Below are 25,844 nucleotides of genomic sequence, written 5' to 3'. Positions count from 1 at the left end.
TTGAAAATATCCTGCGAATAGGTAAATAAAATATAATAAAATATGAGATTGCGGTGGTGGTGATTGTTGTTTTAAGAGGAAGTACAACTAAGCACCCGTCCTCTATATAACACTAATCAGAGCGAAAAAAAATGGAAGGGATCCGACACTTCGAAAAATGAAGGTATCGGCCAAAGGAGCAAGGGCCATGAAGGGCGTGAAAATGAAACAATCTCTAGGCCTCGAAACCTAATACCGGCGGGGTCGGAAAAGTACGCGAGTTGACCAACGGATGTCGGTTAGAATAGATGAAAGTGAGGAGCCTGGCAAAAGTAAGTGGAAGCAATGTTAGGACTTAGGTTAAGGCCCCGTGATCGCCAACGTTCGCTCCAAAGTTGACAGACGCTGGGGCCCTTTTAGTCGCCTCTTACGACAGTAAGGTGATACGTGGGTGTTAATTCTACCACCCCCACCCACTGGGATATAAAATATGAAAATTTGTTCTTTATTTATTCCTAAAAATTACAGTCCTTTCGCAATTATCGTTATCCAGCCGATTAGATTAGGTTGCCTTTTTCTATCACTACAAGCACTAATGTGGGTCAATGCATTGTTTCACTTAAGCACCCTAAGAGCGCTAATGTCAGTCATTGCAGGGTCTCACTTAAGCCCTCACAACTACATTCGATGTGGTCAGTTTTTCAAAATTTAAAAAACCTGAGGGTACTGAACCAAAGAACGCATTACAGAAATAATTATGTAAATAAGTTACTTTGGCTGGGATTTGAAGACGAAAGGAAGCGGATAAAGAAACAAGCGATTTTAGGCTGATTTTCCGAAACTGTATTTAGGCTGAAATTGAATTTAGAACATTTTTATAGGACTATCCAAGACTCACAATTTGAAATTTTTCGGGCCCTTTAGCCCTTCAACTTTTGGCCAGTTGAGGAAATTGCTTAATATTACGTTTTTCGTTGTATAGGGAACCTTACCTTACCATTAGAAAGGAAAGACATGAATACAGCATTTTATCTGTCCTTTTCGGCGAATAATTATACCCTATTTAGTTAAAAAAAATGTCTGTCTTTGTAGCGGAACGGTTAGCCATACTATCTGCCTTCCGTGGACGCCCGAGTTAATTTCCCGGTTATATAGAAAATTTTAATCTTCTTCTTCAACTCGATTACCTTATTCGTTACTGATGTTGAATTTGGTTTGTCAAGCACAGTTATGAATCGAGGAAAATTCCATTTATAAGCCTATATATTCCTCAAGTGTACACAACTGCGACTTCTTCTTCTACTGGGTTCTCTTCTATTTTATCCTTGTATTAAGACTCTTTTTACGACAGTGTAATCGAAAGACCTCAAAAATGCATATCCTTCAGAAGATTCCTTTTCAAGACGAAATTGAAGTCAGTACAAACAGTTGTATTTAAGGACGATCACTAATAAGTATCAACAGCAATAATAAGTATCAATAAATAAAAATTAATAAATATCCTTGTAAATCCCCTAAGGGCTGAAGAGCATTATTATATAGGGTATTTCCGAGTCTGTTCCTTGAGAACTTATTACTGAATATTGTACACTTGTGTAGTCTCTCTTCCGAGTGAGTGCAATAGTGTAATTTTCGAGATCAACACTTCGCGAAAGCGTATTATTAATTATTACATTTTTGACACTTGTACAGTTTTTCCCCGTGGAGGGTTGAGACTCCTTCTTTGTGAAAGCGTATCTCTGCACATTTCGTTCTTGCATGGCTTCACCTCAGAGAGTTCGTGTACGTATCATTTAAGATATTGAGCTTCTCAAGCATTAACAAGATACAATTACAGCCAGAGAAATATTAACCAGATCTTGGAAAAAGGATATAATCCTTGAAAACGGTAAACACAACAACCTATATACAAATGTAAAATATCCTGAAATGGCAAGAAATGAGGTAAACCTACGTTGGGCGCCACTTTGTGCTTGCTCACTAATTTAGAATGAAACATAATTAAAATATTCATGAAATTAAATATTCAATCATCGGACTCAGTACTCACACTTAGTACTTACCTGATTACTTACACATAGAATTGTTGATGGGCGCCAGCTACAAATAAATGTAACGCTAATAGAATGAAAATCTTGAATATCTCTAGGGTGTAGGGTAATAAGCTTACTTTGACAGCATAACGTATAGATTCTTGGAAAAGGACATTGTCGTTTGGTTGTTCAACTCAAGTTTTTGTCCGGCTCCATGGCTCAATGGTTAGCGTGCTGGCCTTTGGCCACAGGGGTCCCGGGTTCGATTCCCGGCGGGGTCGTGAATTTTAACCCTAATTGGTTAATTTCGCTGGCACGGGAGCTGGGTGTATGTGTCGTCTTGATCAACTTTCTCTTCTAGAGGACACTACTGAAGAACTACAATAGTGCACCCTAGTGCGAAGAAAAAGAACTGTTCTTTGGAGAAAATTTTATTTCAAAAGTTTGTTCTTTGTTAAATTTCTTTCAGTCTTTGGTTAAGTTGGCAATATTATCCCTTTCTTTCCCCTTGTTTTAAATCTAGCCAATCCCGAATTTCTGAAATTAATTTTCCACCAATAATGTGTTTCTTCTTCATCTTGTGTAGGGGTTTCTCTTTTTTCTCCAATAAAGTGATTGTGGGCGGGTGTTTTCATTCCCCTAACGGCTAGAACCTTCCGCGAGAGTATATAAACTGCTGATTTTAGGGTCTCTGAGCCACTTCTGTTCCATCTTTCAGTGTGTAAAGTACATAGAAGGGGGCGGGTAGCGCCTCTTTCTTCGGCGGCGGTCAACAACAAGGTAATGGCCGATTAATTACTTATTTTCTTGCTTGCTCAGCAGTTTAACTCTCGGGGCGGGTCCGAAGCTTTTTCCATTATGTAACCCTCCTTAAAATGTAAAGAAACTTGTATCTATTTCATCTTTTGAACTGCATATCGGGATAGAGAGTGCTTAACCCTCTCGAGCTCCCAATCATAATTTTTGAGGTGAACTTATTTTTCTCAACCTATTCTTCGTTAATATAATGTAAATTGTTCTTTTCTGAAGTCACCTCTGTAGTATGGGATTAGCCCTTGTATTAATGGCCTAGTGCCAAGTAGGTTTTAAAAACAAAGTGTATTAGGAGTGCAGATCGCCTCCTCTCAAATTGTTATTTTGGAGGTCATGTAATCAACCTTCTTTTCATTTAATAGACCTCAGTAGGTTGGGTATTTTACCCCTGTGTCTATGTCCAGTGAGGACAACTTGAAGGTGGAGTTTGGTGTGGCCTGGGAGAGGCTTAGAGTTGAGAGCGAGTGGCTCTTTTTGAAAATTGAGTGTTGTATGCCTCGTGGAGGCTTTTCAGTGTAATTTGGAGCAAGGGCTCCTAGGCATGAATGGGGTTTTCTGCCCCTCTGTTGAAACTTGTGTTTGGGGTAAAACTGAGCTGATTGCCCAAGCATTGTGAAGTCAGGGCGCGAAGCCCAAATCCTGTAAATATTGTAACTACCCTTTTGACTTACTACTTTGTACTTGCCATGCTTGTTATCACCTTATTTTGAAAAGAAAATATAACCTTGTTAAATTTTAAATTAATTTTACTTTCGTAGCTGGAGACCTATTCACACCCGCACCTTCTTTCACCTCTACCTACCACGGAAAGCTCCGTAACAATAATAATAATAATAATCTGAATCCCCTCCAGTGTCACAAGGCGATCACAAGATTAACTGTCCCTAGGGTGTCATAGTACTTCCCGACTTCAACAACAGGTCCATCTTATCAGACGGGGATATATTACACACATGACTCATCCAAATTTCCTGAGTTATTGTAGCAATGATTTAACCAGCCGTCGTACAAAACAAATTACTCGTAACACAGATGGAGACCTTCCAGCTTACAAATATTAATGACAAAATATACATCTGAAATACTGATAATAATAACAATAATACGGTTTAAAGCCGTAAAATTACAGCCAGAAAACATCTTGACGGTTGAGAGGTGAAGATAGTCAACGGTTATGAAAGCGGATGTGGGCATCAATGTCCCAACGGTGGATTAAGCGGAGGAACCATCATCAGAGGGCAGCGTCTGTTCTTAAGTGAAGTGGCTGCAAAAGGCGTCTGTACTCCAGATGAGCGGCCTATTATTCAGCTCCTGGTTTTACAACCTCGGTTCTATTATCTTCTCTCCAGGGACCATAAATATGGAGGGGCCAGGCTCAGGGTAAGAGTAAAGACCTCAGCGGCTACAGCAGAACACCAACTACCCGTACGGATTAACAACGCTTACGAATCAGACATCAGTGATTCACTCGCCCCGGTCTCATGCCACAACCCCCGCCCCCCCACCGCCCCCTAAAATCAGCCATGAATGCAGCACGATGGAAACAAAAGCAACAAAGCAACTACCTCAGGCCCGAGCTGACAACAGCAAAGGTAAACTTGGTCATTCGAATTCTTGGGGACCAGGACATCATGCTGGGAAGGGTCGGAGCTTCCCAAAACTCCTCAAACATAAGGAAACCAAATCCATTGGTACACTTAACGCACAGACGCTGACCAAATTAGGGAACTCAAGACATTCACGGATACTTTTTTCGGATCCTGATACTTGCAATACACGAAACACGATTTCGTGACTCCGATCATTTTGACTCCGGTGGTTACCGCTTCTACAAGGGGAAGCCAGCAACAAAAGTGTTGGGAACTGGATTCCTAGTACACAACAGTATCAAGAACTCTGTGATATACTTCACGTCACCCTCAGAACGCCTCTCCTTGCTCACAGTTAAATGCGCCAATAAGGCCTATACACTAATTATTGCACACGCTCAAGTCAACAGTGAACCAGACAATAACAAGGGTGAAAAATTTTAACCACAACTCGAACGGGCACTTACCAAGATCCCTCAGCATCATGTAAAAATTATTCTTGGAGATTTTAATACGCAAATCGGCAGAGAAAGGGAACACAGGCATGTCACTGGATGTTTCTCAGCACACTAGAAGACTAAGGCAAATGGACACCGTTTAACCACCGTATGTGGAATGGCAAACCTCCAGATGATGTCCACACAATTTAAGAAACCTCCCCGAAAAATGACCATATAGAAGTCTCCAGTCGAACACCTAGGCGAATACCAGATCGACCATGTAGCAATTACCAGAAAGTTTTCCCCAGAAATTATGAACGTCAGGGTAGGCAAAGGTTATGTAGAGTCAGACCACCACCTCTCAAAAATCAAAATCCGTTTCAGACCCAATCGAAGGAAATACCAAAAACCTACACTCACACGCATTGACCCAGGTTATCTGCAAGAACATGCACATGAGTTTCCACAGTCATTGCGTGCAAATCCAAAACATGGGATGCACTTCTTGCAACTATCCAAGAATCATCTAGGAATCTTGGCCAATAACGGAAACATAGATGGTGGACTTCGTATTGTGATAGAGCACTGGAAACACTTATGCGTGCCTGGAAGAATTGGCACTGTCATCAAACACCAGAGAATTGGCAGATCTTTTCAGAAACTCTCAAGCAAACGTTCAAACGACTCAGACGAATTAAACGTGCATACCATAACAAAATATTAGAGGAGATCGATTATGACTTCAAACGGAATATCACAACAAATATCTACTAAACATTTCGCGAAGTGTTGACCAGCTACAAGCCACCCACTCCTTGTTTTCGGCGCCCTGACGGAACTTTCGCGACCAACACAAGGGCTAACTGTGAAACAACACTTCAAAAAGTTACACAACTGTGAACCACCAGCTGAGAAACTCCAATTCCACATACCCACTCCAAACCCAGATTCACTTCCACCGACTCATGAGGAGATAAGGAGTATCATATTACATCTCATAAACAATAACGAATCAGGAGAAGATGGTGTAATCGCCGAGATGCTGAAGATTGTGGGGGGGGAATCAAATGATCGACCAATTGCAAATCATCATTCCGAACATATGGGAAAGTGGAGGCATACCTGATTGGAAAACTGCCCTCATCCATCCACTGCATAAGAAAGGTGACAAGATGGATCCAAACAACTACCGAGGTATTTATCTTCTGCCAATAGCATACAAAATACTTTCACGTGCTCTGCTTACCAGATTGGATCAACAGACAGAAGTTAAGATCGGCGAATACCAGGCTGGCTTCCGTCCACATCGATCGTGCGTGGAACAGATCTGGAACCTTAAGATGATACTCCAACACCGCCAGTCAAACCGTACAGTGGTCACTTTCGTAGATTTTAAAAAAGCATACAACTCAATAGACAATCACGTTAATCCAACAAACCTAAACAGATACAACCACTAAGGTGAAATTCATGGTTGAAATCTCTGCACCCTTTGAAATAAAAACAGGCGTTAGACAAGGTGATTAATTGTGCTCACTTCTGTTCAACCTAGTAATGGATAAGGTCATTAAAACACGGGAGAAAGAAATACCCGAAATTTACATGGGAACGAAAAGTAAACCGTATAACATTAAATGTCTTGCCTTTGCTGACGATCTAGCAATAATTACCCGGACTCCCGAAGAAGCCAGGCACGCCATCGGGAAGCTTCACGAGATTGCAATCAAAACTGGTCTCCACATTTCCTATGATAAAACAGAATGCAGGGACTTCAAGTGCACACACCTAACATCACTAGTGACCAAATATGGCAATATTTTACAATATGGGATAAATATCATTCTTGATCCGTATTGATGATATTTCATTGGGTGAAATCAATAAATTAACTTATTGTTATTATTCCAAATATAGTGAAGGCTATGGTCTTTCCAGTAGCATTGTACGGAAGCGAAACCTGGACAGTAAGAAAGGCTGAGCGTCGAAGAATAGACGCATTTGAACTATGGTGTTGGAGAAAACTCCTTAGAGTTCCGTGGACTGCGAAGAGATCTAATAAGTCCATATTACAAGAAATCATCCCAGGCTGTTCACTGGAAGGTCAAATACTCAGACAAAAACTAAAGTACTTCAGTCATATTATGAGAAAACATAATTCACTGGAAAAGACCTTAATGTTGGGGAAGACTGAAGAGGAGAAGAGGGCGACAACGGATGAGGTGGATTGATGGCATCAATGAAGCCACGTCTCTCAATTTAGAAAGACTTCGGAAAATAGTTCATGACAGGAAGAAATGGCGCACTTTGGTCTATGGGGTCACGGAGAGTCGAAAGCGACCAAAACGACTAACAACAACAACAACATTATTCCAACATTTTACAAGTGGAACAATTTCAGTACTTGGGTTAAATGATTGGTAATTCACGCAGTGAAAAAGCAGACAACAAAATACGCGCAGGAAAACTATGTAAAGCATACCTAATCATCTGGAACTTCTACAATAAAAATCAATATCCACAAAAGCCATACTCCGACACTACCACACTGTTGTCCTCCCTGAGGCGCTCTACGTAACTGAGACATCATTAATCACCATTCACATCAAGAACATTGAGAAAATTGAACGACAGATACTGAGGAAGATATTCGGGCCCAAGTTTCTAGAGGGCATATGGATGCGAAAAAGCTCGGAAGAACTCTATGCATTAACTGAGCGATTCACTTCAGTTGCACGCGAACGGCGTATGAAATTTTTATGGACATTTATGACGAATTGATGACTCGCAACTGACTAAGAAAATGTTTCTTATTATCAATGGAAACCGACAAACCAACGTTGATGCACAAAAGGACCTCGCAGAAGTCGACGTTGATCTATTGGCAACCACAAGGAATACTTTCAGACAAAAGATCAACATCCATAAATTTGCACTCCAGAATCCATCTGAGAAAGGCTTGAGACTCAAAAACTCATGTACACAAGAAAGACAGCAAGCCCATTGTGAAAGGATGAGGAAGTTTTGGAAGATAAGAAGAACAAGAAGATGAAGAATACCAGTTCTATTTATCGGTTCCACGAGCTCTTCAAGGGGTTATACGAATATATATGTATGCATATAATAATAATACACATGAAACCGTAATAATAATAATAATAATACAGAGGAAAGCTTGTAACGGGATTTGAACCGTTACAATAGGGCCCATTCCTCATATACGTGCAGGCCTTCTATACTGCGTTAAATCTTTGGAGGCCACACGCCATTATTATTTGATTTCAAGCACGCGATTTTGGAACTGTGACGGGTATGTGTAGTGACTCAGTCAATCTATTGGTTGGTCGTTCACTGTAAAAATCTTGGAGGCGTAGGTGCCTAGCTTTAATAAATTTCAGATGTCTTTCACCTCACAATACTAATACTGGCGGGCTAGAAAAAAGATTAAGGTCAGAAAATCTAAAGACGTGTAATAAAATGGAGCATAATGTTTGTACTGCATGAAAGAATGATACCTATGACATGGAAAATCACTCGTACTTTTTCTGATTCTAGACAGAAGAGATTGAGTACAAATAAACGTATTTACTGAAAATGACTTCAGATGGGCTTTGCGAGGCGGTGTTGCCAAATCCGCTCGTAGCTTAAGACCGGCTTGAGAACGCCTCCAGGTACGGACTTGAAAAAGCACCTCCCTGCGGATAGGCTCAGCTCATAGCAAGCACGCTGCAGTGGCATTGGATGAAACCCACTATGCGTTAGTGTTTGAGGCACATTTCCCGGCATCGCTCTCAACGCGACAGATTTAGCAACACCGCCTCTTAAAGCCCATTTGAATTCGCCCGCGAAGCGTTCAGATTGGCTAAATTCAACAGCTGATAAAATGACAATGGTGCGAGATATCGACGTACTTCTTTTCAAATTACATATCAACATTCTCAAAAACACCAAAACAGGCCTCCCTTTACATCAACAACAACATCGTCCAACAAGTATTTTCTATCAAAAACCTTGGAACTCTAGTGAACCAGCATTGTGATTCAAAATGCGAAATCTTATCCAGGATTGGACAAGCAAAAAATATGTTCAATACCATGAGGACCTTATTCACCAGCCGAGAACTCAACCTCCAGCTCAGTGTTCGAATGCCACGTTGTTATGTCTTTCCTGTCCTTCTGTATGGTTTCGAAGGGTGGACGCTTAGCCCTTTATTGGAGAAGCGTATTGAATCTTTTGAAATGTACTTATACAGAAGAATATTCCGATTATTTTGGGAAGAAAAGAAGACAAATGAAGAAGTCCTCAACATCTTGAACAAGAAGAAAGAGCTTCTCATAACCATCAAGGAGCGTAAGCTCAGCTACCTCGGGCACATCATGAAAGGTGAACGATACGAACTTCTCCGACTGATCATTCAAGGAAAGATTGATGGGAAAAGATCTGTGGGAAGACGGAGAAATTCCTGGCTGAAAGACTTGCGGTGATATGGACAAACGTCGATAGGAATCTTCCGTGCTGCCGTTTCGCGTGTAATCATAATCAATTGGATCGCCAACCTTCGGAGGGAGACGGCGTCATAAGAAGAAGAAGAATATTACCAACCCTCTAGCGCTAACATACCCGGTCCACGTTGTTTCTGACCATAATGTATAACCTGAACCGGTACATGTATGTATGTATGTATGTATGTATGTGTGTATGTATGTATGTATTGCACCCGCCCCCTCCCTAAATGGCACCGGCATGGAATCTACAGGGTCGCACATGGGTCAAGAAGAATGAAATAAATAGGCGCTGAACTAAAGTAGACTTAAAGGCGTACAGGGGAGGAGAAGCGGGGCATACATAACTAAAACGAGAACACATTCGAATTAAAATATTTAACTCATAAACCGGTTTATTCAACCTTAATGATGATGGGAAATGGCGCATTAAATAACACTAATGAATTACATTAAAATTTATAAATGTTTTTTGTGACTTGTTATGTGAACATCTGTCAGTTAGGCTTGATAGAAATGAGTACGTTTATCGCGAAGCGGTGTATCGTGACATGTAGCGAATGGTAATTTTATCATAACACTGAGGCTATATTATCACTAACACATAACTAACATGCACCCGACAACACTTCTGAGCAATCCCTATTCTAATGAAGACCTAGATTCCCCAATGAAATGACGTAAAAGAAAATACACACATATGATACAACACCTGGGTTCGAACCGACCCTCGCCATTATAGACATCGCCAGGCTGATGGACAGAACCACCACTGACCTTATTTAAAACCACACATGACATAAAGAATACATAAATCATACATGATATGCAACAAAATACGTAAAGGCACTTTGATCTTTCTTCTGACGCTGTAGGCCTCCTATGCCTACGTTGAGCATGGAACTGACAACCTCTTGCGATGAAGGCAGGGTCCTGTAATCCCTATCTATATTATACTCGAACAATTAACAATGATTCATTGGCAAACATTATCATTATCGGCCGGGTCGCTTGTTAATAACTACACTGCTCTGGCGTGTTAGGTAAATCACATATTTTGCCGTTCAAGGAAGCCAACTTCTCTTTAACAGCGATGTCCCTCCTTCCGCAGCTTACGGGACACCCAAACAAAAAAAAGGAAACACCACTGGGGCAAGGCCAGACGGCCGCGTCCGCCATCCCAAGGGTCAACAGCCCACATAACACGCGTGACATTCTCTTTTCAAAAGGAAACAGTAACACTTCACTCGAAGTACGTCTACAATAAACTGCGGTCTCAAAGACCCGCGCAAATTACCTTGAATTCAACACATATTTACCCAACAGTATCACGTCATTTTCACAACGCGACTCCGGTATTACAATGCTAATCTTTGCCCGATCACTATTATTATTATTATTATTATTATTATTATTATTATTATTATTATTATTATTATTATTATTATTCATGCCGTCCTACATGGCTTACCCGCTACATTAATTATGCATGGTCATCGTGCGGAATCTATTCAGCAATTACAACACAATTAAGTGCTCGCGCGGCAATTAACATCTGATTACTGACTGCTAATTAATCGATGGTCAGCACATGGTTACTTTTTCGTCACACGGCAGTACATTCATTAATTAATTAATATTCACACGGATTGATATTTGACACACACATTATGATCACTTCCTGGTAAATTTAATCACATAATCAATTTTAAATCACATCACTTCCTATCTAAGTATTTCAAAGGGTGGGGTTTTTGGCTGTCAGTTCGGCCGCTGAGCCTCGTAGTTACGTGCCCTACGCACTGTAGTACTTACCGTTTTACTTGCCATGCACTTATCAAATTAATGATTACTTTAATTAATAAGTACTCTCACTGCACTCCCCTAAACTGATTACTCCTGGTCTTCTGAGGCCAATAAACAAACAGAATCTCCCAAGAAAGAAATAATTGAATAAATCTCTACCCCATGCAAAGCTAAAGTATTATATTCCCTAAATTATTTACAATCAATTACTCAGACCTGTCGTCGCTTTTCTAAACTAATAATTAACAACTACGCGCCCATTTCGGCGCTCTATTTCAACAGGACTACAAATCTCTTATAGCGTCAGTTTACAATAAACATTTCCTATCCCCTCTATGCATGCCAGATATTAAAACTTTGTACTCATCTCTATCACATGATGACACCTTCGTCAGCTCAGGAGGTCCATCCTGAGCTTACTCCCGGTCCATGGGCACCGCGGTGATTACTTCCATTTCCATTCCATCTTGAAGTTGAAGATCCATTGTTTGATGCTGGTGGAGCCGCTGACAGTTAATCCTGTACACACACAACGCCACTGTTTAATTCCACACTCTGTCTAACACTGTGAACGTCCGGGCACGATCTCGTAAGCGACTACGTAGTCCGCGGTTCAGTTCCGAATCTCGTCTATCTCAGGCCACTATTCAGTCTGCTGCTACGTAAGATTATTATACTATAGTAATGATAATAATATTACTTTACACATCACGGTTTTATAAAAAAGTTAACACTGGCGTCACAGATACCAAACTATACACTGTTTATGCGAATTCTATTATTTCACTTAAAATGGGAGTTAACTTCACTTGAACAAAGAACTAACGAGGGCTTAACCGAGCATAGCTTCGCCGTCGATGAGCCGCTAGCCCCGAATGACGCATGTCCCTTACTGCAGTAGTTTTTACAAGGGAGCGATACCCCTTCCGTTAATTTGCGTATCGCCTCTTCACGGCATACTCGAGGTATAATAATACGGCTAATCGGTGACCAATATTTAGTTGATGCGATTGAGACATAACCATTCAATTATCCTTCGATGGATCTCCTTCAATTAATTCAAATCTGTCCGGCTTCCCCCTCCGTGCGTGGTGAACTCCCTTCTTCGAAGACGTGTCATGAGACTAACCAGATGGCCCAGTACTTTTCCACGCAGAAACCACACAGTATTCTTTCTTCTTCTGAAAGTTATCAAGAAAAGGGATATTAAACACTCTAAATAAATGTCCCAGTGACATTTATCCCTTTTAAATCGGAAGACGACTTCATAATTTGAGTTTCGTTAATTTTCTGGATCGTAGGTAATTAAGTTGGCTAGTCCGAGTCCAAGATGTCTCCTATATTTCGTTTCGAAAAAGTTGGTTTCCCCTCATTCTGTGAGTCTTGAGGAGGGATGAACTCTTTCGAGTGATGTCACGGGGAATCCCCATTCATAACCCCTCCCGGGTCTAAGTTGGCTTGGCTTCCTCTGCGGGCCCCCGCTACACAAAGGATAATACTGCGCAATAAGTTTCAGACAAAAAATCTCGTAGAATAATTTATAAAGGACACAATTTATCTATCTCAATGGTATGAATATTAATTAGTTTCGGTATTACCTCTATCAATGATATGAATATTAATCAGTTTCAGCATTATTTCCCTTAAATAGCATTGCGTGCGTAATTACGAAGATCAATATCAACCAAAGGTCCTTGGATCATGCCCCTGTCGGGTTCAGTATGTATGTATGTATGTATGCATGTATGTATGTTTGTATGTATGTATGTATGTATGTATGTATGTATGTATGTATGTATGTATGTATGTATGTATGTATGTATGTATGTATGTATGTATGTATGTATGTTCAGTCCGTCAGCGATTCCGCTGGTGGGATCCTCAACAGCTCTGCCATCAGCTGTCATACATGGCTTAGGCATCACTGAAGAGGCGTACTAGGGAAATGAGGAATGAGGTAGTTTCCCGTTGCTTTCCTCACCGAGTCAGAAGTTGCTATTACATATCAGTCTGCCAAGCCCACTGAAATGCATGCACCAACTGACTCAATGAGCAATATTTTCACACCATTCATAGCAGGGACTGGCTACAGAAGGAATGGCATTACTAGTATCACTGATATATCAGTCACTTTCATTTTGTCTAAGTCAAGGATAAAGCTGAGACAGATCATTGAAAGTAACAAAATTGCTCTAGCCCCATACCAGAAGACATAGTGCACGGTCAACACTAGGTCCCGCCAGCAAAGGCACGAACCGGTACATACTATTTTTAAATTTAAAAGACCGCTTCTGCCTAAAAGAAACTTAAAGTGTACTGCCTGAAGGTATGTTATATATGCTTCAGAAAATCGAGTATGCTTTTCTCGGATTATAGACTGAGAATGTGTGGAGGAAATGAAACGAATAAATAAATGTGTGATATTGGAATGCAATTATGGTTTTGAATTATAACTTATATTCTGAACCAGTAAAATAATATAATTTTGATCAATGCTAAATTTAGGTAGTCCACAACTGAGTGATACTTTCGGTCCCTGGGTAATGAAAATTTTCTGTTTCATATTCCACATAGATCTTTATTCGGGTAATCACATAAATGGGATTGTAAATAAAGATCTCTGCACATGGTTATGAGGGTATTTAGGGTTTGTAGTAAAGATGTAAAGGAGAGAGCATACAAGTCTCTGGTAAGACCTCAACTTGAGTATGGTTCCAATGTATGGGACCCTCACCAGGATTACTTGATTCAGGAAATGGAAAAAATCCAAAGAAAAGCAGCTCCATTTGTTCTGGGTGATTTCTGACAAAAGATTAGCGTTACAAAAATGTTGCAAAGTTTGGGCTGGGAAGACCTTGGAGAAAGGCGACGAGCTGTTCGTCTAAGCAGTGTGTTCCGAGCTGTCAGTGGAGAGATGGCGTGGAATGACATTAGTAGACGAATAAGTTTGACTGGTGTCTTTAAAAGTAGGACATATCACAATATGAAGATAAAGTTGGAATTCAAGAGGACAAATTGGGGCAAATATTCGTTTATAGCACGAGGAGTTAGTGTTTGGAACAACATACCACGGGAGATGTTCAATGAATATACAATTTCTTTGAAATCATTTAAGAAAAGGCTTGCACATGAGCAACTGTCCTAAACGCAGATCAGTATTGAATGACTTGTTGTAAATAGTTTACCTGATTCCAACGCTACAGCTCCAGCCAACCTGTTTTTATTTAACTCTGGACCTATTCTAGTTAAATCAGCAATAATTTTAATCACAGCAAGACTGAAAAAAAATACATATTTTAATAAAATTTAAGTCTTCACTGTATAGTGTAAAATTTGCTCTTTCTTATTAGTAGTATTCTCATGTACTACTGTTGAATATGAACGTCTTATTTGTTGTTCATCAAGCTCAAGATGACCTTAACACAGGTTGATAAATGTCCCTTAAGCGTAATGTTTACACAAGATATTTAATTTAAGTGGTAACATTGTATTTACTTTAGTCTTCAAATTGCTCTACTGTAGAAATAATTTCGCTTGAACCAGAAATTCTGACTGGAAATTTGGCTCAATGAAGACCCACCAAGACCTAGGCTTGCAACTATGAGCACTCCTCTTCTAACCGAGAGTATTCTCATTTCCTTCTAGAAGGATAACGTCCATTGTTCACGGTAAAATATTTCGTAAAATTTGTTGTACAATTAATTTATAAAAAAATTGGTGAAAACAAGTTGTGTTGCTCACGGTAAAATTATTTTATAAAATCCGTGGATGGCCATCTATGAACTCACTTCTGAACTAAGGTTGGGTGCTGCCATCTATCGATAAACTTTTAAACCAAGAATCAGCTGTTCAACTTACAGTGTATTTGAGAGTATGGCCCCAACAAACAAAGCAAAACTTTCTGCTTTAGCTGCAATTATATGTTGTACAGTGGTAAAATGGAAGAACAGAAATGCCAGGAAATGCTGGACTCAGGATTGTGTCAAAAGAAGAGAAGAAGGTGGAGGATTGCTGTCCCTAGTCGAAAATTAGTTGACGTTAGAAGACCAGCATTCATATTGGAATTCGGCGATTGTGTTTTCTGCCTCTCTCCTTGCATTTCTGTTGTGATAAAGTGGCGTATTAACTTCGTACAAACAAGGATATTTCTGGTATTCGTCCAGTAAAACACTAAAAGCTTCTTTAGTCCACCCGGATCCTGCCATTTTAGAAAGAAGTGCTTGTTTACAATCAAGCTTCACAATCTTCTCAAGACGTAGCGCCAGCATCATCGTGATGTCAGCTTCGCTGATTGGTTCGTTTCGTAAAATGAATTTTATGGAACAGAACATGTCCTATTTTATGAAAAGTTTTATCAAAAGTTTTATAAAACTTGAATTTGACCGTGGGCAACAGGCATAAGTAAAATCAAAAATAAAGTAAATCATACTTGTGTCCTCATCCCGGGGTAGTGCAGTTCTTTTCAGGCATACGCCCGATGGAGGTGAGCTCCATGTACCATTTCAACCAAATACCATCCCTCCTGCCAGTTTTAAATTTCTGGAATTACCGGAAATCGAGCTCAGGCCCCCGAGGTGGGCAGCTAATAACACTAGTCGTTACGCTGCGGAGGCGGACAATATCAAAAGTGAAATTCATTAATTATCTTGGAACGCATCTTCTGATTGTTCGCAGTATTACCTGGTACATGTTTAAATGCAAAAATATTCAATTTCAACAGCAAGTAAATTAAAATTCAGGAAACTCAATCGTCAAAAATTACCAGTGTTTCGCCCAGAGTGCGGCATGGGCTCATCAGTTGGATACCGCACCTTTTCCAAAACACTGGCCGGCTAGCACGCCGGTAGCGACAACACTACAAGTCATACATGCGATAAGCACAATGCAGTACCGAAGTAAATTATCGTATCTGCTGCATGAGAAAAGCAGTTGTGAATTTTTGTTGGAAAACATCATTCAGTATTATGTTGGATAAACACTAGAACGGCCGAACATTCCTCATGTCTATAAAGGCCGCAGGCGGTCATTTTGACCGCTGCCACTTACTGATATATACCTAGGACCCAGGATCTGGGAAAGATGAGAATGTTCAATAATTTATTTTAAAACAACAGTTAACATTAGGATGTATTGTATACAGATCAATCCATTGTTAAAAATTAATTATTGTTCATATTCCCTCACTTCTAATAGGTAACAATGAAATATTTCGGCGGACTTGCTATTGAATGCCTTTGTGAAAAATTATGATAAAAATAACGATCTCTATTTGTTTACAAGCCTATTTAGACATTTGACAAGCAATTTATGCAACTTATTACCTTACACGAACATTTTCCACAGACTACTTTGTTGCACGAAAAACATGTGTCAGAGGTTTTGTTCTGTTTACAATTGGAGTTCACTTGACATTGTCGTCGCTTACGACTGGCACATTGAACCTGAATCTGAGGCTCAGGCTGAAGTGTATGGAGTTCAATCAACCGGGATCTTGTCTTCACAAAATCAGATCTTAGTTCTTGTATTACTTCAAGAATATAATCATGTCGAGAGATTCTCTGTCCCGTAACTTCCTTGTAGACTATCCATGAATATATTGCTGCTAGATCAAGTACGTTGTAAAATACATGTGCAGGCCACCTTCGGCAACCAGCTGTAGAGGAGTATTTGCGCGCCATTTGATCAGCTACATCCACACCATACTTAGTTCCGTTATAAAATTCAGTAGTACTAGGGAGCTTCTTGTTATCTTCGCTGACTTGAACGCTTGGATGTAGAGTGCTTAGCAGAAGCACATTCTTGTTCACTTTTCCTTGATATACTGTGAGAGTAGTGTGATCTTCCTTCTGAAGTACGACAGTCTCGTACAGATTCATACGTAGTGCTTTGATTGACACTGGGATTTCCTTCCTCACCCGATTGATTGTTCCAACAAAAATAGTTTTCTTCTCTTTCAGTCTCTCAGCCAACTTTACCGATATAAAGAAGTTATCAGTGGTCACGTTACGTCCTTTCATGAGGTATGGATCCATAAGTTTCATGACAACATTTTCAGGCAGTGACTCATTGGCGGGTGGCATTTCGTCTTTCCCAAGGTAAGGAAACCCATTGCACACATACTTAGAATCAACGTCTACCAGTAGCCAGAATTTTATGCCAAATTTATCTGGCTTGTTGGCCATGTACTGCGTGAACCTGCACCGAGCTTTGCTGGGGAAGAGTTGTTCATCAGCTGTGACATTCGCTCCTGGTTTATAGCACGCATAACAATTCTCAATAAATCTATTCCAAATAGCCGAAGCCAAAGCAAATTTATCTGTCTGCAAACGAGTGGATCTAGTTTTACGGAGATCAAAGCGCAAATACCTTAGAATTTCTTTGAACCTGTTTCTTGCCATAGTGTTAGTGAAAACAGGGGGACCCCATAAAGAAGACCACATATGATCTACAGCTAGACTAGTAAGTTTATAAGCTCCACGGGCGTATAACAATGCAACAAAAGCATCTAATTCTTCCAAAGAAATAGACCAATTATTATCCGTTGTCTGTCTACGAGCTTCGGTCTCTGTGCACATCTTTATATGCTTCAACATGGATGCGTCAATGAATAAACGCCATGAACTGACCTTGCTGTTAGTCTCTACGTTACGCTTAGCGTGAGAAGTAGGCCCTGCTGCCTCTTTCAGTACATTCTGAGCAGCCATCCTTCTAGGGGGGTTCCCACTACTGTCGACAACAGTCCAAATAGTTGTTCCATCATTACCACATAACTGATCCCCTGGTGCAAATGAAGAAGACTTTACCAGTTCATGACCTTTACCACCTCGCCCCTTCCTCTTCGAACAGGTTGCCCGCTGCTAAGAGATCGTCCTCTGCTGCAAGATTGATCACGGCTGGTTGAAGGAGTAACTGCGTCTATCGTAGGTGCGAAGTCCACTGTGTGCATATTTTCATCAGCCGAATCTCCATCACTATCCGACATATTATCACACTGTGGAGGTATAAAATCATCATCGTCACTCATTGCGTCCATATCTGATAATGTATCTTCGTCACCTGATTCGTCTTCTCCTAGCTTTTCAAGTTCTGCTAATAATTGAACAGGGGTAAGTTTTTGCCGCCGAGCCATTATTACGCACTATACGACACAAGTGACAGGCACTAACACGTCCACTCGCAACCACTGTTAGAGGCATACTATTTAGTTACATCATACGCCCCTATAGTGCCACTTGTAAATATATCACAGGAAGCAAGCAGTGAGCAGAATAGAGCTCTCCGTATCAAGGAAGTGAAGCGGTCAAAATGACCGCTTATGGCCTTCCTAGGTATAAGGGACAATATCGGTGTTCCCTTATTATCTACGGACGTAATTTTTGGCGTGAATGTACATAACCCTAAAAGATTAAAAGTCACAAAAGAACAACCTCGTGAGTAAAAAATTACGAGCGTGGAAATATCTTGAAATTCGCTAACGGTCAAAATGACCGCTCCGGCCGTTCTAGTGTTAAACCGGTGTTCGAACAGACCAACGACAACAGGAATATGGTAAGCGTTACTGGGTGTAGTAAGTAAACAGATATTTCTGATACTTATAATAAATATATATCTCATCGAAAGTCCTACATTTCTCTAAATATCTGATACTGCCTGACGCAACAAAGAAAAAAATGCCAAGTAATACTGTTGATTTTAATCCAGGAGAGATTTTTATGCACCATACTGGCTGGTTTGGGCTTCGCTCTTTAGCTTGAATGGCACATAATATTGTTCCCGAGCTCAGCACGTCAAGTTTCAACTAAGAAGTGTTGTTCTAAGTGGCTTTTTATGTCGTGAACATAGCCATAGGACCTCCATTTTCCGTGGAATATGAACCAATGGAACTCGATTTCTCAATTCAAAAACCACACCTGCATTGTTCTGGACTCTAATCGTAACCGCTTTGATGCTAGCTTTCTTTTTGCGTCTCACCGACGTAGATATGTCTTATGGCGACGATGGGACAGGTAAGGCCTAGGAATGGGAAGGAAGCGTCCGTGGCCTTAGTTAAGGTACAGCCCCAGCATTCACCTGGTGTGAACATGGGAAACCACGGAAAACCATCTTCAGGGCTGCCGAAAATGGGGTTCGAACCCTCTATCTCCCGAATACTGGATACTGGCCGCACTTAAGCGACTGCAGCTATCGATCTCGATAACCGCTTTGATGAACTGTAATATTACGGAATTAATGATACTAAGTCAATATTGCCGAACATATTGGCCGTGTGGTTAGGGTCGCGCAGCTGTGAGCTTGTGTCCGGGAGATATTGGGTACCGTCCGTACTGTCAGCAGCCCTGAAAATGGTTTTCTATGATTTCCCATTTTCACATCAGGAAAATGCTTAATTGAAGGGCTCAGTAGCAGAGGTGAATAAGCACCATTTGCCATTGACTCTATCTTTCATTAAGGGATTTAAAGCTATAGCATTTTTTCTAAATAATTTATTGAAGACCTGGACAATGAGAAAAGTATCCTCTTCCATAATGAAAAGTTTTTCAAAGTTACTATTACGCCAGTACGTGTATCGGTACTAGAATTTCTACAAATTATGTCCTTAAGAATTAGCCATAATAAGCCCTCTGGGGGTTAGCATATTTTAGGATGTAAAGACAGAGGGATTTTTTTCTCTTTGGATAATTGCACATAAAGTATCACGGGAATTAAATTATAACATGCTCTATTTATCCGTATCTCCAGTTGCTCCACTGTTGCGAGACTTCTGTATAACTGATAATGAATGGGAGGGTTATACTTCAACAGCTCCAATAGGTCAGTCATTTTTGCAGTCGTTATCCTCTGCCCTTGAGGGTACAAGAGTGGGGTTGAGCTTCTAAATTCAATAGGGCGACCAATGTTATGTTACTCAGATCGACGATCACTGGAACAAGTTCTTGAAAGTATTAATAATAATAATAATAATAATAATAATAATAATAATAATAATCATAATCGTAATAATTGTATAGCCTCAGCTACCGTGTGAAGACATTTCAATTTGATGCCATCTAGCTGTCTGCTCGCCGATTTGGACGTTCTGTTTTACTCTAGGTCCACTAGATGGCAATCGGGTAAACCGAAACTCTCTTGGGCGTCTATGGCTTAGATTTAATTAATTTTGTCAGGCGAACACCAAATGAGTCACCGGAGATCTTTTGCGTGCCAACATCAGACGACATGGAGTGTGGAATGGACTTTCTTTCGCCCTTCAAAAATCCGACTACCTCTGCCGGGTTTGAATCCGATCTTCGGATCCGGAGGCCGACACTCTACCATGGATCCACAGAGGCAGCCCTTGAATGTTATAGAATGCTGTGAACTTATGTGGACTGTCTCAATGGGGAACAATGTGTCGAATCTGAAAGCATTGCACTTTTTGTCCTGCGATAGACGTTTTCCTGTTAGTGATCTCATTCAGGAGTTGTATGCAGGAATAGAACATACTACTGTGCATGTGAGTGACGAGGAATTGAGGTTTCTTCTTTTTTTGCTGATGCAATGACAGTCAAAACATCGGGCATATATGATTCATTAGGCTGCTATTAGCCGTGGGCGACTAGTGGCGCAACTAGTTGCGCCACTAGTTGCCAGTGGATTTAAGTACCGGGCGATCAGTAGCGCAACTTTGAATAATTGCTCAATTCACACCGGGGAATAGTCAGTTGAGAGAATGGCGTCCTACGAAGAACTTCTTCTCCTTGCTCTTCTATTAAAAAAGAAAAAACGAAGGGTTAGGAAAATGCGGAAACATCCTATGTTTGTTTCTAGACTGACTAGAGGATTGTATTATACATTGTTTGACGATCTAAACGAGGATGACAGTAAATTTTTCAATTACCTGCGCATGTCAAAGTCGTCGTTTTACGAATTGCTCGGCTACATAAAAGAAGAAATTACGGGAAACGACACAGGACTAAACAAGTGTTTCCCAGCAGAAGAAAAATTGGTCCTCACACTGAGGTAAGTCATAGTCGTTACTTTGTTTTTCATAATATATCTAGTACAAGTAGGCCTATCCATAATTTTGAAAATCTTATACTTCGAATCCATAACAAATTATTTCAGTTAATCATTAGTTATTGACAGTTTCAAAGTTGTTGCACGCTAACAATTCTTCCTAACGAAATATATTTAAAATAATTCGAATTAGAAAAACAGTAATATTAGTTTATATAAATTTATTTCTGTACAAAGAACGAAGTAAGTCTTTAAACATATATATTTATTAAACAAGAAACAGTACACTATTATATGTTAAAAAGCACAACATCTAATAAACTATGGTTTTCCTGAAGAACATCACTGAAAAAGATCATAGTCACTCATTTCTGAAAAGCTACTATCTGACAGTACACTATTATATGTTAAAAAGCACATCATATTATAAACTATGATTTTCCTGAAGAACATCACTGAAAAAGATCATAGTCACTCATTTCTGAAAAGCTACTATCTGACAGTACACTATTATATGTTAAAAAGCACATCATATTATAAACTATGATTTTCCTTAAGAATGTCACTGTAAAAGAGCACTGTCACTTGTTTCTGAAAAGCTACTGTCCGACTGCGCAGGAGAATCCAAAGCCTGTGATTCAGAAGGTAGTGATAGTGATGGAGACAGATAGTTTTGTTGGTGATTGGGCTTATTTGGCTGAGTTTGTAGGTAAAGAAATCTGGAAGGATGGATTTGTTGAGGTGGTACATGTGGATGATTGCTGGTAGACGGATATTGTGATAACGGGGGAACTTGGAGAGGGAGTGCTTGGTGAGAACTGGTAGTAGGAAATTGTGTGGGGTGATGAAAAGTGTACGGCATAAGAGGACCGCCATAAGATGGCCACTGTTGTTTCTCTGGGACTTGTGCCGCTGCAATAACCGAAATAATATCAGATCGTAATTTCAGTTTTCTTTCGGCAGGAACTTTGTGTATTTCAGATAAAAGAGAAAGAAGGAACTGTCTGTCTTCATCTTTTGCTTCTTCTGTAGAATGGTCTTCCGCGGCAATTCTTTTTTTAAGCAGTGCGATGAGTACGTCGTCTTCATTTTTACCCCTCTTTCTTGTTTTATTTTTTGGCTTTTCAAAGTCTGATGGTTTCTCACACGTGTCAGGATCTCCTTCTGTGCTAGTGTCCACTGGGTCATGATTACTGTCGTCTTCTTCCATACTGCTTGTTGTTTTCTTGGACAGGATTTCCAAGAAGCGCAGCTGATCAAAATATACGTACTGCTTTTTTTTAATAACTTCAGAACCACTTTTTACATATTTCTTATTTTGAAGTTCTCGGGTGTAGCAAGTACGGATAGATTTCCATTTTTTCTGTGCGATTGTCACTGAAAAGAAAAATACGCATTATAACCTAATAAATGATTAAATATAGGTATTTGTTAGGCTCATAACATAATGTTTAATTAAATTTCAATTAATTTTTATAAAATAGTAAAAGCCTGTCATAAGTCATTTGCTCATTTCCTTAATGTTATTATCAATATCGTATTTTAATTGTTACATTTTTTGTTACAGATATTTGGCTTCAGGTACAACGATGACTGACTTGCAGTTTCAGTTTAGGATAAGCCAGCCTTCGATCTCTTTCATCATTCGTCATGTATGTAAAGCTATTTCGCAACATGTCAAACCAATCTGCTTTCCTGAATTCAGTGAACGATTCTGGCTAGAAATCGCTACAGAATTTTATGACAAAACTAACTTTCCTCATTGTTTGGGTGCTATAGACGGCAAACACATCAGAGTTGTAAAGCCAGAGGCCAGTGGGTCATTGTATTACAACTATAAAAACTACTTTTCTATTTTACTTCTAGCAGTTTGCGATGCATCATACAAGTTCCTTTTTGTTGACATTGGTGCATATGGGAAATCGGCTGACTGTACAGTTTTCAAAGAAAGCGTGTTTTTCAAGAAACTTCAAAATAACATGTTGAAAATTCCCCCGCCCAAGGTATCATTTACAGGAATGACAGAGCCAATGCCGTTTGTGTTTGTTGCTGATGAAGGATTTGGACTTTCAACCCACGTACTCAGACCGTACTCAGGAAAATGCCTGAATGTTAAGAAACGTGTATTTAACTACAGACTTTGCAGAGCACGCCGAAATATAGAATGTTCATTTGGAATCCTTACTAATAAATGGAGGATTTTGCATCGGCCTCTAAATGTCGATTTAACATTGTGTGAAGATATCATCAAAGTGTGCTGTATTCTTCACAATTTTGTCAGAGACAGGGACGGTTTTCAGATTGAAGAGATTCTGACTGTTGAAGGTTTGTTTGATGTAGAATACGGAGACGAAGTCCGATCGAAGAAAGCCACCAAGCTGAGGGATACGTTTGCTGATTATTTTGTGAGTGAAGAAGGTGCTCTTCCATGGCAAATGGACCGTATCTAAACAGTTGTCGAAGCCAGTCTCATTGATTGCTTGAAGATTTTGTCATTAAGCTTCTTAACTTTAGATTTGATTACTGTACATATTTTTCAAGTTATTATGGTCGAATGAATTTGTTTATTGTACAACTTTAATTCCTTAATATTAATAAAATACTGAAAAAAACTTTGTGTCTATAATATTTAAGTTTTTCCAAATAAAACTTCAGGCCTACAAAGAGCTATTTGCTCTTCAATTTGCCTAATCTATCTGAGCTGTAATTCACTAATATAGCCATATAATATATTATAGAATTTTTATGGGTATTACATATTTCCATATAAAAGTAGTAAAATTAGTATAATACTCACCTAGAACATTCTTCTCACCTACGGGTTTTCCTTCGAATTCTGGAATAAAGTTCTTCAAAATGCAGTTCCAAGAATTCAATTTTTCTATATTGTCTGCGTAAGCGTCAGTTCTGGAATCCCAAATAGCCGGTTTTTTCTACCTCAGAAATGAAGTCTTCAGTATTTATTCGACTTTCAAATAATTTTGCCATCTCCTTCATTTGCTGCTGTTGTTTATTTGATGTCTCCATGTTGAATAAATGAACTATCACAATAAATAAAATATTTACTCTACTCCAGCACGAGATCAAACAAGCTAATGAAGAAAGATAATGATTAGGCGGATCGCTGACTCAGTTGCGTTATCTTCCGCATTACGTCAAGCTGGTGTGAGAACACGAACTTGAGTGACGTTTCCGTATGCGTGGGCAAGTACAGCGTTCGACTAGTTGCGCCACTAGTCGCCCACGGCTAATAGGCTCCATTTACTGCAATGCCCCGTCACGCATTTGAGCAACAAAAAGTCGCCAGAGCAGTCGCCGGCTCAGATGACGGCCGGCAACTAGTTGCTTAGTTGCGCCACTAGTCGCCCGCGGCTAATAGGCTCCATTTGATCCAATGGTCCGTGACTCGCCAGAGCAACTAGTTGCGCCACTAGTCGCCCACGGCTAATAGCGGCCTTAGTGGAGATAATTTGTTCCATCTCATCTGTCCTATCATCGTCGCTAACAGTAGGTAAGTCAGACACCTCAGAGCTCTCATGTTATCAACACCATCTCAGAACTCAGCCATGTCCGGCTCACACGTGACAGTCGCCTTAGGGTGCGTCCAGACAGGATCCGTCTTATCCGCCAATCAGTCTGTTCAGGCAACTGCGCTATGTGCGTCTTGAACAAACCTACCTGTGTTAATGGAGGTGGCCGCACAGAATGCGTGCGCGGCTTATCAGTCTTCTCCGCCGAGTCCGTCATCCGTCCTATTTCAAAACAGTTTGTTTCTAGACGCAGAACGGACAAGACGCAGTGACTATAATGAGTAGTGATCCATCCAAAGAAGACATTATTTCAGGAATATTCAGGCAATTACTTTGTAGCTGATCGTATAAAACAGATCTTTTGAACACTCCACCGTCACTTTTACTACCGTAGGCACCAATATCCAACACAGTAAATTATAGTCCGCATCACAGACGGCTAATATGTTGATGGATAGAACTGCTTGTAGTTATAATATTTCGATCCAGATCGAGGGGGGCACTTGATTGCTACGTGCTTGCCATCCCAACACTGTTTTGCTATGGCAAGCCACGTATCAGCTGTCGGTGTTGCAATATACATACTACTTAACAGGTCCCATAGTACATCACACGTTTCCTTTACTATTTCTGCGACAGTACTTTTCCCCATGCGAAATGAGAATGCCAGTGCCCGAAACGAACTGCCTGAAACAATTTATTTTTTTCAGAGAACCTCAAGATGAAATGGCGTGGAATACGGGACTATTGCAGAAAGGAATTGAAGAAACTGGAGAAACCGCGATCGGGCGACGGAGCTGATAGCCATTCAACCTCCAACTGGCCCATTTTCCATCTGTTATCATTTTTGAATGATTCAATGTCTGCTCGGCCCAGGACAACAAATCTTGAGTCAACAAGGAGTGAAGATGCACTGGAGCCAGCGCAAGAAACTATTGAAAATGATAGTAATGTCTCCATTACGGAAATCAGTCAAAAAGCAGGACCCAGTCAAGACATCACACAAAACCCTAAGTCATTATCTATAGAAAGAAACAAGTTAAGCTTCTTGAGAGGGACTTAACTGAGGATGAAGATGAAGATTTATTAATCTTTAAAAGCATGTTAAAAGATTTCAAATCCCTTCCGAGAGAGAGAGTAATGTTACTAAAGCTTAAAT

At 40.1% G+C, this 25,844-nt stretch overlaps 2 protein-coding genes across 2 annotated transcripts in view; both read left to right on the top strand.

The window, feature by feature from the left end:
- The window catches only part of LOC136864385 (nephrin-like), a 426,801-nt gene that overhangs the window by 36,267 nt on the left and 364,690 nt on the right, over positions 1-25,844 (top strand). The window lies entirely within an intron of this gene.
- On the top strand, positions 22,745-23,643 carry LOC137497094 (uncharacterized). Its single transcript, XM_068225722.1, has one exon. It carries the CDS (start codon positions 22,745-22,747, stop codon positions 23,603-23,605), a length of 861 nt encoding a protein of 286 aa, XP_068081823.1. The 3' UTR covers positions 23,606-23,643.

The sequence above is a fragment of the Anabrus simplex genome, chromosome 1, assembly GCF_040414725.1.
Source record: "Anabrus simplex isolate iqAnaSimp1 chromosome 1, ASM4041472v1, whole genome shotgun sequence".
NCBI classification, from domain to species: domain Eukaryota; kingdom Metazoa; phylum Arthropoda; class Insecta; order Orthoptera; family Tettigoniidae; genus Anabrus; species Anabrus simplex.
Note: the sequence above shows the minus strand (reverse complement) of the source record. Positions and strands in the feature narration are given on the sequence as shown.